Source organism: Carassius auratus, chromosome 48 (assembly GCF_003368295.1).
Source record: "Carassius auratus strain Wakin chromosome 48, ASM336829v1, whole genome shotgun sequence".
NCBI lineage: Eukaryota > Metazoa > Chordata > Actinopteri > Cypriniformes > Cyprinidae > Carassius > Carassius auratus.
Genome location: NC_039290.1, coordinates 7,500,921 through 7,519,138, shown reverse-complemented (window position 1 = coordinate 7,519,138; position 18,218 = coordinate 7,500,921). Strand labels below are relative to the sequence as shown.

Below are 18,218 nucleotides of genomic sequence, written 5' to 3'. Positions count from 1 at the left end.
CCTAAACAAAACTCACTGTTCCTCTGGCATTCAAAGTAAATCAGGCTGAGCTTTACTTAAGTCCTCTACAATTAGGTTCCTACATAAGAGACTGTGTGTGTGTGTGTGTGTGTGTGTGTGTGTGTGTGTGTGTGTGTGTGTGTGTGTGTTTGGGGAATAGCATCCCATCCTCCAGAAACCCCTGCAGTCTACCTCAATTAAAAGAGTCTATATTTAAAAAGGCATGCAGACAGAAGCAATACAATTACCTGAGGGGATCAGGTGCTCCGGGCAAAGCAATAGAGAAGATGCAGCACAAGTGCTTTAACACAGCTGACGCGAATCACACACAATATAGTCATTTTTGTCATTGCACAAGGATGCAGGCCAGTCCTGCTTGTGTGTCAACCGCATCTTATTTGGAAAACTACCAGTGATTTCACGCCTGACAAACCGAATTTATTAGATGAATTGCGTTTGATTATGAATGTGATATTGCGAAGCTTGTCGTGTTAGTATTTTTATTAATGCCATTTAAGTTTGTTAATACAGCACATAGCACTAGTCAACTAAATGAATGTAACATGGCAAAGATGAATGCACTTTTGGAATTTCTGTGGTCTAATGTGTTAATTGTTGTTCATGTTCTTGTTCATGATGAAATTGCATTTCAATGTATTTTTAGTCAAGTGACTGTATATAAGATTAGTATTGACCAAATTCAGAGGCTGTCAAATGTGGATCAACTTACTATGTTGTGTATTTTCCTCAGTTTCAATATGAAATAATAACTTTTATATTGATTCACCGGATTTATTGCCCTTTGAAAAAAAAAATACGTATCATGGATTTATTGCATTTTGGGGAAAACATTTTTAATTTTATAATAAATCTTTGAAAATCTAAATCTGGATTTGAATTTTTAAAGAAACACATTTTTGCTCAAATTAATCTAAATGGATTTATAAGAGTTTTGGAACCCAATTCTTCAAATTCTTAATTCTAAAAACTTCTGAAAAGCAGTTTACAAGTCACAAACATTGGGTACAAGCTGATTTGAAAAATCAGATTTAAAAAAATTTAGAAACACAATCCAATCAAACATACTTTGTTGATTTTTTTTCAATGAATGAATAAATAGGTTTGCTCAGGTATAAGTTGTCAATCTCTTTAGAATTTTAGCTTTAGGATAATTTCAATGAACTGAAAAATATTGAGGATCAAATTATAATTACTGCATTTTGATTTAGCATGATTGAAAATACTGCATTTTATGCATTTGCCCACTATTATGTTATTTTCTCTGTGGGCTGTATGTAAAATGAGGGTTACCCTGGCTTTATTTGATAAATATATTTTTCCCTGTGCACAAAAACTTCCCAGAATACTGAGTGTCCCATTGATTACAGTGTTTCCACCTTTTTTATTATATTTTTATTTTTTTTATTTTTTTTGTGTGAAAAATACTAAAGTATGTTTATTTTACAAATGTATTTTTTTATAAATAAAATTCTTAAATGTTAATAATAATTATAGAAAAATTCATATTGGCTTTATATCGGCCCCCTGTTTTCCAGGATATCGGCATCGGCTGTCAAAAAACACATATTGGTAGACCACTATGGGCCCCTTTAAAAAAAACTCTAATAAAACTAATGCTAAGTTTAAATAATTCATAATCAAATCACTGGTGTGTGAACTGGGTCAAATTGATTAAACAAATCAAACTAAAAATTTTTAAAAATAAACAAAAAAAGATGAAAATACAAATAGACTGAAATTAGTTCATGTTTGGAAAATCAGTGAATCAGTGAGTTAAACTTGAGAAATGAATCAGTCAGATTCAACCGATTCAATTAAGCATTTGACAAGTGCTAATGTTTTACCTCTCAACCTAAAGCCATTTAGCAAAATAACAAATGAAAAATCTGACTAAATCATTCTATAATTTTTATGAACTGGGTCAAATAATTCATTTAAAAGATCCAACTCAAAAAAAAAAGAAAGTGCTTGGCAAGTGCTCATTTTGGATGTTTTCCACAACCTAAATACATTTTGCAAAACAGCAAATGGAAAGTTTGTCCAAAGTCCAAATTTCTGCAACTCTGTAGGTCACATTTCTATCTCATACTAATAGTATTTCTGTGTTTTAGGTTTTGTTGGAAAGATCTCTGACACCAGAGAAACAAGCACTCATCATGCAGGATGCAGGCAGGCTTTTAATGGTCCATTTCTAAGAAATAAACATTACGCAACAGCTTCTTTCCCAAGAAGGTGTGCAAACCTGTCCAGAAACACCTCACACGGAGACAGTTCCAGCTAACACATAACGCCTATTATAACGGTGACGCAGAGGTTGATAAGCACACTGATTAAAAGTTGTCAAATCTTCATCATATACGAAATCAAATCCGCTGAGGTCATAACAGATGACTGAAAAAGGCTCCTGTGTGGTTTCCGTGAAATTCTTGAACATCGCTCAAAAGACACTATGTGCATTCGGCATTGAAAAGCCATTATCTCACTCTGACCAGCAGGTTTGATGCCCAGTCTTCTTCCTCTTCACCACACCGGCCTTCATGCCAGCAGACGCTCCAATGGCAAGCGGTCAATGAGCATCACGCAACAGTAAAGCAATCCTCCCTTTCCTTCATGAAGGAAACTACTCATCTGGGCCTTCAATCGCTCATTTCATCTTATGAGCCATTAGCTTGTCCATTAAAGCTATATTTATGCTTTTGGTGGTTATTTAATGGCATTACAATGTGTAGGGACCTGGGCACACATCTTACAATTCAGACACAGAAGACAGAAAGCACACACTGAAGAGTGCAAAACCATACGCTGCCAGAAAGACCCGTCAAAACATCCAATATGGAACTTAAATGGAACTTAAATTTAATTGTTTAAAGTGGTAATGTTTAAAATGTGACATTCAGAAATGAATCAAATAAGTAGGATGTGGAAAACCAGCCATAAAATTAATTTACAATCTAAAAATTCTCATCATTTCTCTGTCGTTTTGACAGACTTTTCTTCTGTGGAACTCAAAAGCAGTAATTTAAGACAGCAATAATGATTTAATATTAAAAGAAGTGACTGAGCTTGAGAACTGCATCGGTCCAATTCATGAGAAAAATCATTTTTGTGAACTGGATCCAACTGTGTAACAAACAGGTAAAAATTTTACATTTAGTTGAAAATATAAAGTTGACTCAAACTTGATAACTGAATCACTTCTATTGATGAGAAAATAATTCAGTGAACTGGGTCAAATGTTAAAAAGAAACAAAAAGTAAAAAAAAAAAAAAAAAAAAAAAAGAACTTAAACTGATTCATTCTGATTCAAGAGTGAATCATTTTTGTGAACTGCGTCAAATGTTAAAAAAAGAAACAAAAAGTAAAAAACAAACAAACAAAAAAAAAAAGAACTTGAAAACTGAATCATTCTGATTCAAGAGCAAATCATTTTTGTGAACTGGGTCAAATGTTTAAAAAAAAAGTAATTAAATCATAATTTTCCAAAAATCTTTTTAATTCGTGAACAACTCATTTATGTGAACTGAATTGGATCAAATAATTCTGTGAAAAGACACAATAAAAAAAAAAGATTAATTCACAAATTAAATCAAAATATTTGGGGGACAAAAAGACAAAATAAAAATCATTATTTACTGTAACCTCAGTGAGATGAACCTGAGAACTGAATAAGTTCAATTCACGATCAAATCCTTTTTGTGAACTGAACCGGAACAAAAGAATTCATTAAAAAGATCCAACTAAAAACGGATTCATTTACAAATTTTAAAAGCCAAAAGACAATAAATTGGTGGCATAATTCTTTAAGTGAGTTGAACTAGAGAATCGAATCAGCTTTAAATCATCAAATTCTGATCAAATCATTTGTGTGAATGGAGTTAAATGATTTATTGAGAAAATAAATACATCTCACACCTTACTGGTTTGAAACAACATAAAAGTGAGTCGATACATTTTGGATTGAAATATTTAAAGCCAAAAGGTTAAACGTGAAGTCAGAAATGGTCTAAACAGTCTGTATGCCCTCATGCAGGATCTTAAGAGAGAGATCCAGGATCCTTTATAAAACCACTCACTGCTCAGAGTTACCCATGAATCATTAGAGTGATGAAACGCTAAATATTTATGGGCCGTATACAGGAAGAACTGGAAAAGAACAGATGTAAATGAGAAAAGACGGCATGTGCTTCATCACTCACCAGCATGCCTCGGGAAAGATTAATAGCGGAATAAGGAAACAGAAGGAAAGCGGGAGTTATCTGGAAACGGACACCGAAGACGCTTTCCCTGAAAGAAACTTTGAGAGTAGTGATTGAGTGGGTGTCGGGACGGCAGACGATTGATTTTGACAAGGATGAGGTGTTATGGAATAAGTGAGGGTAGATATCTGATCTATTGCTGTGCCTGACACACACACACACACACACACTTGTCTAGTCTAGTTTACCATACTTGTGGGGACTGTATACTGTAACTGTTCAAACCGCATATATTCTTTCCACCTACACCTAAAGCTACGCCTAACAGAAAACTTTTAACATATTTACATGATCCAAAAAAAAATCATTCTGTATGATTTATAACGTTGTTTCTCCATGGGGTGCCCACAATGACACGAGTCTCCAAGAGTCAGTGTGTATTTAGGTTTAAGTCCCCACTGGGAAAGAGAAATGCACACACACACACACACACACACACACACACACAGAGAGAAAGCTCTCAGCTGTTTGTCTTTGGTTGGGTGGTTTTCTCTGGTGATCCACACCTTGTCTAGTCCTGTTGGGGAGCAAACAGAGGTAATTGGCTCTGAGTGATGGAAACATGCTCAGACTGGCCCCTTCTACACACGGAAACACGATCAGATAAATACCAGAAGATACAAACTGAAAGACAAACAGACAGACTCCAGAGTCCCGTTAGCCATTTATGTGTTTATCAGAAAAGGGGGGAATAGGATCAGAAAAGTGTTGTTATTGCTAACTAACTGAAATATGTTTAAGCTGAAATACTACAATTATTAAAACTGACAAAAAATAGTTTCAAAAATAAAAAACTATATAGAAACAAAAGTACTAAAACACTTAAAATAAAAATAAAATATAAAACTTAAAAAAAGGTAAATTAAAACATTTACTGTATTTTTCGGACTATAAGTCGCACCGGACTATAAGTCGCATTTATTTAGAACCAAGAGAAAACATTACCATCTACAGCCACGAGAGGGCGCTGTGTGTGTTCAGTGTAGACTACAGGAGCACTGAGCAGCATAGAGCGCCCTCTCGCAGCTGTAGACGGTAATGTTTTCTCTTGGTTCATTTCTCTTGGTTCATTTCTCTCGGTTCCTGTCAAATTAATTTTGATAAATAAGTCGCACCTGACTATAAGTTGCAGGACCAGCCAAACTATGAAAAAAAGTGCGACTTATAGTCCGGAAAATAAGGTAAGCTGAAATAAAATGCAATATAAATATTAGATGACAAATAATACAAAAGAAATTACAGCTATATAAAAATATCAGTAAAAATTACAATTACATAACCAAATTACTATTACTAAAACAATTACAAATCTTTTTTGAAAATAGAAATAGAGTTGAAAAAATGAACTTAAAACAAAATTTTTAAAAGAAAATTAAAAATGCTGCCTTGACAACTAAATCAAAATGAATAATTTTAAGTACTAGATTTGCTAAAACTGAAATTAAAGCTATCTAGAACTAAAAAAAAAATAATAAAAATTATAAAAGCACGGAAATTAAAAATAGTTTTTGATTACTGAAAAGGCTGAAATAAAATGCAAAATAAATATTATATTAAAAATATTAATAAAAATGTTCAGCTATATAGAAATAAAAATATTTATAATAATAAAGCAAAATAAATATTTAAACTATAAAAAATAATTTTCAGTTATTTAAATAAAGTTTAACAATTTATAAAAATGAAACAAAAAATTACTGAAATAAATTATTGTAAATTAAATTACTAAAATATCTGAAATAAAGCTATATATATATATATATATATATATATATATATATATATATATATATATATATAAACTAATACAATGACAAGCACATAACATTATTTAAAAATATAAGAAAATAAAATACCACATGAGGGCCACTAAAATAACACTGGATCAACTGAACTGAATTTTGACTCCGTGCAGCACAACACGACACAGCGTGTGCCATACCTTCAGGCAGCATCTCCAAGACTTTCCATAATTACCCGGTTAAAGCGGCAGATTTCGACTAGGTTACATTTACCCAAAACAGCACACTACAGCATTTTCGAAACTGTCGTAATTTCCAAATCATCTAAGACATGCATTTAATCTTTGTCTTGTCAGAATTATTCCTATACAGCAGTCTATAAATAAACATAATCCTCCTTAAACCAGTCAGAAGGCCTGTAGAGCAACATTAGCGACTGTTGAGCAAGAGCTGACACAGACAGTGATTCAGACATCTGCACCAGTGTGTTTGTCTTCAAGTTCTAGCTAGACTTTAGCATTTAATAGCAAGACGCTAACAGACCTGTCCTCAACAAGCTGCACAGTTTCACACTACTTAAGGTCATGGGTTGTTTGTCTCAGGAGGCACCACTAATGATTTGACAACAGATTTATTTTCAGTTAACGGACTCCTGTCTTGCACTCAAACACACACACACACACACACACACACACACACACACACACCGTGTCTCTGCCTCCACCTAGTGGTCGGGTTGAGTTACTGCAGTGCATGGGTCTTGACACTTACACAAAGCTGCTTTTATTGTGTAAGGAATTAAAAATGATGACTACAGAAATTGTATATTTATAGTAGAGGAGTGAGGGCTAAGATGTGTCAGTGAGTAAGTCATGTGAATTTAGCAGCTGGAGCATTACAACACTTCACCACATTTTGAAAGGATCTCATGCACAGTAACAGTTGTCCACATGCAGGAGAAAAAAAAATTATATATATATTATCATTAATAATATATAATTTTTATGTATGCATGCATGCATATTTTCTAGGTGGTAGGGGGAAAAGCCTTTGATGTCAAACTTACACAAGTTCAAAATGATCAGAATCAAATATTTTTACATGAATTAGCAATGTAAAAACATGCAAAATATTTTGATAGCACAACAATAGTGATAGAAATACTATTCAAATAAAATACTTATAGTACTAAGACTATTATATATATATTTCTAAGTTTCACTACAATCATATATTCTGAATATATTCTGGAAAATTTCCTTGCTTGTTTATACATTTTTACAGATGCATTTTTCTAATTTCAGATTATAAATAATTATTTATAATAAATTATAAAATAAAGTTATTAATATATATTAAATACTTAATACATCATAATAATACTTTAACATAATATAATATATATATATATATATATATATATATATATATCTGTAAAAAATATGGAATGTTATAGTTTTTAAAGTGGCTTGTTAAAAAACCTTTCCATTTCAAAAAGTGCTGTTCTTTTGAACTTTCTATTCATCAAAGAATCCTGAAATATCACAGCTTCTGCAAAAATGATGAGCTGTTTTCAACACTAATAATATTCAGAAATGATTCTAGAGCATCAAATCAGCATAATACAAGGATCATAAATAGGATATAAGGATCATGTGACACTGAAGACTGGAGTAATGATGCTGAAAATTCAGCTGTGCATCGCAGGAATAAATTACATTTTAACATACATTACGATAGAAAACAGTTATTTTAAGTTGTAAAAATATTTTACAGTATTACAGTTTTTACTGTATTGTTGATCAAATAAATGTAGCCTTGGTGAGCAGAAGAGTCTTCTTTCTAAAACATTCAAATCTAACCACCCCCAAGCTATAAAGAATATTTCACCCTCTCTCCTCTAATGCTTAGCACGCAAGAACAAGGAGTAACAAGTCATAAACAATCATGTTACAAGACAAGCTGACAAAATTAAGATATTAGCAAGTAATAAAAACAATGAAGGCCCAGAGGGAGGCGAAGGTGACAACAAGACAAGAGACATTCCTCCTTCATGTAATCTTCATGTAATCTCTTTACATAACCGCAGCCCGTGACCTCGGGGCGCCAGACGAGCACAATCACTGTAGAGCTTTTCCTCCAGGACGACCCCCTACAGCGGTCCTGTCCCGCACACACAATCATAAACCCTGAGCCCTCGTGTGCTCGCTTTCACACACAGCGCTGGAGAACTGCACACACAGACAGCGCATGAACAGATATTTGTCCTTTCTCAAAAGAATGATTAGTTAACCTTAGCAAGCACCAACAGGTAACAGCTCTCTCAGCTGGATTTCTGGCTTTGTCAAATGAAATGAGCTCAACACTCTCTGTTCATACCATAGAGTGCAAATAAACAGCTCATCTGCTTTGAGAGAATCTGAATGAAAAGTGCAGTCCATAAATGCGTTTTAGTGTACACTCATCAGCTTCAACTTTTTCCACCGCAAAAGCCGGTCGTTGTCAGCTTGCAATGGTCCTTTTCATAACTCAGAATCTCCTGTAACTAGATGCGCGAATGAGGCGAATTCGCATCTACCGCGCCGCAAGACCTCCAGACGTAAACGCGTCTTCACATTGACTTAACATTGAAATCATTCGCGCCAAATGCTCTATTCGCTTTTGGTATTTTCTAGAGATGTTCCGATACCCTTTTTCTCTTCCCGATACCGATTCCGATACCTGGGCTCAGGGTATCGGCCGATACCGAGTACTGATCCGATACCTGGGTGTGTATCTGTATATACAGCTGTATATACTACTAGCCCTGTGTAAATTGCTAGAATTCTTTTTATGGTGTGCTTCAGACAGATCCCTCAATAAAACATGAACAAATACATGGTGAACTACTGTATTTATTACAGTATTTTTATTATCTAACATGAATTTGACAGTATTATTTATTTTCATATGCAAAAAAGAACTTCAAATGCAGCCAAAAATCTAACACCGCAAACTAAAAAAGGTATTTAAGTTTTACAATATAACTGTATAAAAAAACTGCAACAAATAAGTCTAGGAATATAAAAAAAGATCTATTAATCAGATAATCTCTTTACAACAAAACAAGTAAAAAACAAGCAACCATCTAGGCATAATTATTATTATTATAGAGACGTATGATTATTACTGTAGGCTACAACAGTAGCTTTATATATTGTCAATTTACTCATGTAAACCAAACATTTATTTTAATGGGCTGCCATGAAGATCTTTGAGTGTCTGTGTTTATGATATGACAGTATTCTCAAATGAAACGGTAAATTCTCATGAAGTGACGGTTTATGCGTTCGTGTCCTCATGACACACAGCAGAGACTACAAAACAGCGAGCTCTCGCGCATCTGTGCCAGTCACCCACAGAGATGTAGATTTTGCGGGAGTAATATTTAAATAGTATTTTGCAGTTTAATATTCACAGACACTAGTATATATTCGGCTACTGTCTGGAGCCCTGCGTTTTGACTTACACGGAAGCGACTGAACGCAGCTGCCGGTACTGAATATACTTGAGAGTCTGTAACTACCGGTACTACAGAGACATACTGCTAACCACTGATCTATAATATAGTAGCGGCTTCACTGTCTTTTGGCAGTTTAGAATGTGATGAGTGATCCAGTCATATATAGATCAGGGCTGCTAACGCGTTTTCATTTCTTCTTCGCTGCTCTAAACAGGGGTTGCTTGTGGCAACACAGCACAACTTCCTGTGTTTTCAATGCATTTTGAGCAGCGAAGAAGAACCGTGCAGCGGTTAGGCAAAGCTTGCGGTCATAACTAGGTCTTTTTTAAGAAAATGGTATCGGATCGGTATATGGGTTCATGTACTCGCCGATGCCGATGCCAGAATTTGTTGTGGTATCGGAGATATTTCCGATACTAGTATCGGAATCGGAACAACTCTAGTATTTTCTGTCTAGCTATTTTCTTTTTCTGCTTGTTTGTGAGTTTTGTTAAATCTAGATTTTTTAATTGTTTAATTATTTTAAAATTAATAGTGTACATATTTGGTTAAAATCGATTCCCTATTTTCATTTTCGAAACTTTTTTTTGGTTGGTCCGATCGATTGTGCAATCGATTTTCGAACTAAAAGTGACAGCCCCAGGTATCAAATTACTAAGAGTAACTAACAAATAAAACTTTGAATATGCACAAATAAGTTTCTTGTCATCATTACAACTCAACCTGCTACAAAACATGCCCCTGATCACGATATCAGCAGTCTACCTCATTCCCAAAGCAAACCCTGAGTTAGCAAAGCATGGGCTTCAGGAGAGGTGACTTGTGCTGGCTGCTCTCCTCTGATCATTCTCCTGTTTCAGAGAGAATCAGCTTATGACAGAGAATTCATTTCACAGTCTGGTGGCCAGAGAGGAGACCTCATATCCCAGCAGCTCTTTCTCTGATCCTTTAAAGCACGAGATCTCCCAGCAGTCTTCAGAAAGGACGGATGTCTGGTGTACGGTTCTTACCTTTGAGGCGTGACGGCGCTCGCTGCAGTCTGGGTGCTGGCAAACCACACACTCCTCATCCTGAGCGGGCTTCTCATCTACAACATTAAATCACACACACATATACATCAAAACACCTTATGAACCCAATGTGAAACTCTACATTTTCTGAAAAAGAGATAGTTCAAATGTCTAACTTTTATTAATTGTTTATTAACTTTTTATTAATTGTTGCTTTTAAATAACTGTATTGTTTTTTTTTTCATTTTCATTTCAGTTTTACCATTTATTAAAGGGTTAGTTCACCCAAAAACTAAAATTAGCCAATAAATCGCTTGCCCTCAAGTCATCCTAGGTATATAGGACTTTCTTCTTTTAGACAAATCCAGTCGGAGTTGTATAAAAAAATTGTTTTTGATCTTTTTTTGATCTTAATGCCACTCGATGCATCAGGTGAAAAAAAAGTTAACTATAAAGTGCCCATTCCAAAAAAAAAAAAAAGTGTCTCACATAGCTGATCATTTTCATTTTTTGGTGAACTACACCATTCAACTTTTTTTTTTCCTCCCAAGATTTTTACTTCTCTACTTTATTCTGCTAAATAAATAAATAAATAAATAAATAATAATAAATTACAAAAACAAAAATAATATAAAAAATAAACACCGGTTACAAGGGTGTTCTTTTGTCTTTTTCTTTTTCAGTTATTTATTTTTTTTTTTCCAAAAGAAAGTCTAAAAACAAAGCAAAAAAAAAAAAAAAAACGGTCTCAACAGATGCTTAACACTAAAATGCAATGAAAGGATAAGGACTGATACAGAATTTTGAAGGACATAAAAGACAGGAGAAATTAAGAGAAAATAAAAAAGGAAGTAATTTATGGACTAATTTAAATTTTTGGGTGAACTATCCCTTTAAAAGCACTATGCAAAACTAAAGCAATTGACCACACTATAATATTAGTTTCATGAATGCTAATTATTTCACTTGCATTAAGATCGATGTGTCTGTATGCAGATGAGAATTTCAAGACAGTTCTCAGCCACATACTTCAGTGATTCTCAGTAGAAATCGACCCAACAACAACTTTCCATTCTCCTCTTTGCCTATAGATGCATTACTCTCAGGAAAATTCCCAACATCATTTCCATCTGGAGATCTGTCGCTTTAAATCAGCTCAAATGTGTGCCTCTTCAATAATATGCCTCACTATCCAACCTTTTAGACTGAATCAAGGGTGTCATGAATCAAAAACTTGTGGCAAAACCTAAAATCATGTGAGTCACCAGCGTCTGACCTGCAGCAGCTGCCCGCTCTAACCACCTTATTGTTTTTATCATTATTCCTTATACTTATGGTCTGCAAAACCCTAAGTATCACACTTCAGTGATGATAAAACATCTGCGGATAATAAAACAGGTGGAGAAAAGGTAGGAACTGTTATTGTTTTGTTTTTTAATAAGCTTTTTTTGCTGCTTCAAGACTGTCCACTAGCTTAGAATGAAGACGCTAAAATGCTCTTATATTCACTGAATAGATACTACTTTGCTTGTTAAATAAAATAAAATAACAAACATCAAATAATGGAAGAAAAAAAAAGATAGAACTAAATTATTACCTGAGAGACTAATCTTACAATCAATCATCACACAAATACGTGATGCGTAAAAAAAAAAAGCTTACAGTTCCCAACAAACAATCCCAGAGTCCTGCAGCCTTATCAAACTCTTCCTCAAAGAAGACCACACAGCAAGGACCCTCGACCTGGACTGTACCATGTTTACCATGTAAAGGCAGAGTGGAGATTTCTAAGAGCATGTTTACGCATCGCTTTTGTACAGGCTTTTATGAGGAATGTGAGGAATGCCTCAGATCAGCGGTGAATTTATCCCTCTGTTCTGCAGCTTTGGAACGGCTGGCACACTACTGGACCTGTCTGATGGCCTGCCTCCTCCTCCTGCTTCGCTCTGAAAACTGGAGCAAAAGCGGTGTGAGTTATGTAACGCAAGGCGTCTGCTGGAAGACAGATAGCAGACGGCCAAGGTACGAGGTGCTTCACTTGAATGTCAGAGAAGCAGCCAACTGCTGCGTCACCACACGGGACAGTAAAATGGTTTACTCTCAAGATCAAGGGATATCTATATAGAAAATAAAACAAAACAAGGTTAACAGGACCCCATTAAACTGACTTTTGACTGATGAGTTCATCTGTACCCTTACTGTAAAAAATACCTGTAGATCAGACAGTAAAATACTGACAGCAGCATTGCCAACCAGTTACTGTATGTTTTAATAGTAGTGTTACTGTAATTAAATTACTGTATTTTCTGATTACAGTAATTTTACAATTGCTGTTTTTTTACAGTAAACTAATGTGTGCATGATATAATGAGAAATAATGACTGGCAGCTGATTTTTTTAATTAACTGCATAAGCTTTAAACAATATTTAAGTGCTTACAAATACACAACTAAAGATTTTTGGTTCTTAAGGAAAGGAACATGAGTGATGCTTGCTTTTTCATGCATTACATGAGAAGCTGCATGAAACAGCCTCTCCCGGTTTTACTATATTTACAATATATTGCAAAAAAGGAAAATGTACTGGAATTTTCTCCAGGGATATTATCCAGTAATTTTATTGACATTTCCATTAACCTTAAAACACAATGCTACATATGAAGTGCAAAGTTCAAAATACAGGTAAACCGCTAAATGTATATATAAAAAAAAATATATATATATATATATATATATATATATATATATATATATGTAGTAGATTGTGCCCAAAATGTATTATCCTTTTTTTAACAATGAGTAAAATAAGTAAGTTGCATTTGTGAGAGACTTATTGTGAGAAATTTAGCTATGAGGAATTAAGTTGCAAATGTGAGCTAAAGAGTCACATTGTGAAATCTAAAGTCAAAAATTTATAATACAATTTTGCAATATAAAAGACAAATAATGACAATCACAACTTCAAGAAAAATAATTTCTACAAATTTATTAGTAGAAATGTGACCCCTCAGACTTCATGAGTCCAGCCATACTGCTTCTTACACACATGCCGAGAAGACTTAAGAGGCCACATACTTGAATCCTGAGTACATACAATAATACGACCATTTTGAAGCTAATCTTACAGCAATGGTCCTTATAGTTGGTGACATTTTCCCATCACCATTACCAACTCAAACACCAAAGTGAGCCACGACCCACCATTTTAATCCCCCAGACTAATTATGCCATTTGAGAAGACAAGTATGCACTTAGAAATGCAGTACGCTCCTCTTCTCTAGGCCGCAGAGGCCAGAGATCTGCCTTAATTAAAGGTTTTATGGATGGAAGAGATCAAAGAGGAGACTCATTTGCTGTTTTCCATCTCTTTTTAAGTGTCGCAAATGTTCTGGAAGAAATCTGAGTTGTGTAAGTGACAAACAAATAAAGCATCGTAGACTAAATGATGGGCTAATGAAAAACAGCATCATTATTTACTATATTAACAGGAATAAGGCATGGGTAAGAGTAGTGAAGAACATGGATGTTACAGCAATGACTGACCATGATAGCACATTTTCAACTTCAAAACACACAAATCCAAGGCAGCAAAAGCATTCAAAGTTAAGAAGAGGTGTGGAAATGTTGAAAAAGAGTGCTATAAAATAGCAGAACACAATGCAAAAGATGCATGCATACATTAAAAAAAGGGATGCAAAAATATTAATATTGTTGAAAAAGTTGATTATTTGTAATATAATTATTATAATATGTAATATAAAACAATTTAATGTATGATACAAATTTTAATTCTATAATATTTTGTCTAAATATATTGACAATAAAAAGACTAAATAAAAAGCTAAAGTTTTAAATGCTAAAAGTGAATTCTGGACTAAAATATACAGCATGAAAAATGGATATTCATTTCGAGATTTGCTCAAGATAACATTTAACAGTGTTATTAAATTATTATTATTTTTTTAAAATACTTTAAAGGTACAGATTGTAGGACCTGCCACGAGAGGGCGCACTATCAAAACAATAACAATCGTGTGGTTTGATGACGCTGAGGAGGAGCGTGGAATGATGGGATTTGTGGTCTTCTACCCAAGCGCTGACGACCATCAATCAGACGGAAAGATAAATCATGGATTTAACGCAAGTTCAATTATTTGCGCGAGTAGACTACATAAAAAGTCAATGCAAAAAAACAATCAGACTATGAATCAGACATGTCCTCTCGCAGGTCTAGGGACGCGATGCCCCGCATTTGGCGTGTATGCTCCATAATACTAATCTTGTTAATCGTTGTAATAGCATACGTTTTCTGTAAAGATACAAATCAAAACAACTCACCTGTCGAGTAAAACACTAGCGAGATCAGCATCTCTTTCTAGTTGAACTTTGCCGCGAAGCTACTTCCGCATTTGTCCACGACACGGTTGTCATGTGGTTTCTACGTCAGTAAAGGCGGAAACAAAGGGTCATCAACAGGCGACTGCACTGCCCTGTGTCACGGTTTAGAATGGGAATTTTCTCATGATTTACAAATAGTTGAAAACATTTGATATATTGTTAGTAATCAGCTGGACAAAATATATAACACTAACCTAGTGGTTTTTGTATATTTTACTGCAAATATCTTACAAATTGTACCTTTAAGTGACCATAAGATTATGCAAAGGTAAGCTAAATGTAAATATTGGGAAAATGAGCATTCAGAATAAGATATACAATATCAACAGAAACATATATATAATAAATGTAATTAATTAAAACACACACACACATGCATACCTGTTGTTATATGTTTACGTGCACTAATTTTCATCAACTAGAATGAATCAAATCCAATTCGGTTTCTGAAAGCTCTGTTTACATGAACCCTAAACAATGCCATTTGATTCACATATTCACATCTAAAAAGGGAGCTGACAGAAGAACATTTTTGCAAATGTTTAGTAAATATTCAGCCTATGCACTCACCAATTCGTAAGACATGAGATTAGCTGTAAACCATGCAAAATCACGGCCCTGGACATTATTTTTTAATCCAATTCAGAAAATAGTAAGATTCAAATATTTACAGCTTTTCCTAGTGATTAGATTATTTCAGGTCTACACCACCCCTTCCAATCAGTCCAAAAATTAATTCGGGTTGAGCTCAACTGGACCTATTACGTTTAGGCTTTTCAGTCACACTGAGCCACGTATTAGTTAACAAAAGCTACATCAACATGCACCCAAATATTTGATTTAGCTGTATATTCAGTCTAATCAATAACTCATAAGGTACAGAAACAACAAAATAGCACAGAAAATGTTGCTTTATGTAACAGTTTAGAGAAAGTTGAACCTGAAATCATGAATGATAATACAATACAAAGAAAAATACATTAAGGACTTTCAGTTGCAAACAATTTCTCAAAGTTGTAGGAACTTAAATCAAGTACTTTCTGAGATTGGAGTGTAAAAAATACAACAAATCACTGGTTAGTGACTGAAGTGTGAGAGTATTTTGGGTAAGTGGATCCAGCCTTACCATAAACATCATAGATGACATCCAGAGGGGACGACCAAGAGTAGCGTTCTGCCCCCAGTTCTGTCAGAGATGATGGGAGTGTCTCAAGCTCATAAGCTCCTCGTTTCTTCCAGTAAAGGAACATCGTGAAGGACGAGGCTGTAAACACTAACTGTAAAAATAAACTGATCTTCTGAAGGCTACTTTAAAAGGAAGCAATACCCACTTGCACAATAATCAAACACAAAACATCTAACGCGGCATCTTTATTTTCACCTCTGGTGTGCCTTAAATGGGATATACTCAATCTCAAACAATTCCCCATAAAGCAGGCACATGCAGTTACCTCATCTTCCCTAACAATTAAACCTTGCTTTGATCCCGCTTCATGAGTTCCAACACATAAATGTGCGCAACTATGCATGCCAAAACTGGACCTACGTTCCAAAACAGAGCAAATCCTGGCACCCATTTCCCAGCAACCCTATGCCACTCTTGACAGTAAATCTCAATTAAGAATGTACGACGTGTTCCTCGCTTCTTGAATTGTGTATCTCACAATGGGATCTTGCTATAGGCTACACAGGAACACCTAAAAGTCCTCGTCCTCTACACCTTGGCAAGAACCAAAATAAAGTCTTCCAAAGATGTCTCACGTCTTGACAAAAGTGTCTCGCCTTCTTTGAGAAGTTGACTGCGCTGCTTCTTCTTCAACTTCATCTCAGAAGCTCTTTGGTTTCTTCACCAAACAATAAGTCTTTTCCATGTCTGCAAGGAACAGGCACATTGGTGTCAAAGTCTGTGCAAGCAGTTTGGGCAAAGAGGTCTGGTCATCAGAGGGTGTTCGACCCACACTACCAGACAAATGTTGTATTCATACTGGGCTGAAGTGCATGCTGGGATTGAAAGACTAGGCCAATACCTTCCAGTCTTTGAGAAACAAAGATCTCTTGCAAACCCCTCCTACGCAGACCGTGAACTTTGTCTATGATTTGCACAAACAATAAAAGCCAGACATTTTTGCATTGATTAGAGTCCTGGTCCTCCTTTTTCGGAGAGATTTAGGAGTCACGAATGCCGTGTGACTACAACAATGTCAGCTCATTCCTTGGATGGACACTGGCCAGGAGTGGCTCCTGATAGGATATCTGCTCTACAGAGGTGGATGCGTGTCAAAATGACAATTTCAAACATGGCATTTCCCCAATGTCTTGCTGCAGTAAGATTGCTTTAGTTATCCTGAATAGATTAATTATTGTGAGAATGTACCATGTAAGAATCGGAGGGGAGACACGATGTTGCACAGCCATTCAGATGCCCAATTTTGGGATAAGAAATTAGAGGTTATGGCTGGGGCAGACTTACTCTTGGAGCCTGGCTTTGCAGACATATGGTAGTAATCCAGAACCTGGCTTTGAACTTGCAGCTTTTTTAAATGAACAGGCCGCTCGGGCAGCTGTTGAACAAGTCTCAACATAGAAGCAGATTTCAGACAATGAATCTAAGATTTTTCCTCAGCAACTTCAGTGTCTTTTTTAAACACATATAGCAGGCTTGAATATTCTGCATTAGGATTAAAAAGTGCACTACATGGAGTTGACAGAGGCAGAGTGAGTGTGTGCAACAGGATGAAGTGAAGAAGTGAGTTTTCCCAAGCCTCAGTGGTGTTGACGGGTACAGAGCAGTTTCACTCATGGTTGCCAAAGTAGTGGAAAATATATTTAACCCATATTTAGACGGAACGACCAAATCATCTGACATACTTAACGCTTAAATGCTAGAAATACTATTGTAATATTTCAAAACTTATAACCCAACAACAAACTGAAGACATTAACTGAAGATTATTCAGTGACCTCACTGAGCAATCCCCTTACGCTACATAGTAAGTGTCATAGTAATCTGTATGTGCCATGGACATGAATGAGGCCTCAAATCATGTGTCCTGTTAAGGAGGTGTGCTGTTCCCTTTATAAATCGATCGGACAGTTTAGTAAACAACAGGTGAAAGCAAAATCTGATAGCCTTACAATGAAGGAGTAATCCAACACGCTGGAATACCACACAGACTTGAAGGTGGGTTTTTTTGGACTTGGGCCAGTAAACAACCACCTAGCAACGGACTTAAAAAAACAGTGAGACTTAACAAGTGCTTAGCAACATTATATTCTTTGCTAGATTTCTC

At 35.2% G+C, this 18,218-nt stretch overlaps 1 protein-coding gene across 1 annotated transcript in view; it reads right to left on the bottom strand.

Moving 5' to 3' along the window:
• LOC113065698 (pleckstrin homology domain-containing family G member 5-like) overlaps positions 1–18,218 on the bottom strand; it is a 61,804-nt gene that overhangs the window by 34,552 nt on the left and 9,034 nt on the right. The window contains exon 3 of the mRNA XM_026237165.1: positions 10,532–10,608. Within this exon, the coding sequence (XP_026092950.1) occupies positions 10,532–10,608 (77 nt within the window). The remainder of the gene's footprint in view (positions 1–10,531; positions 10,609–18,218) is intronic.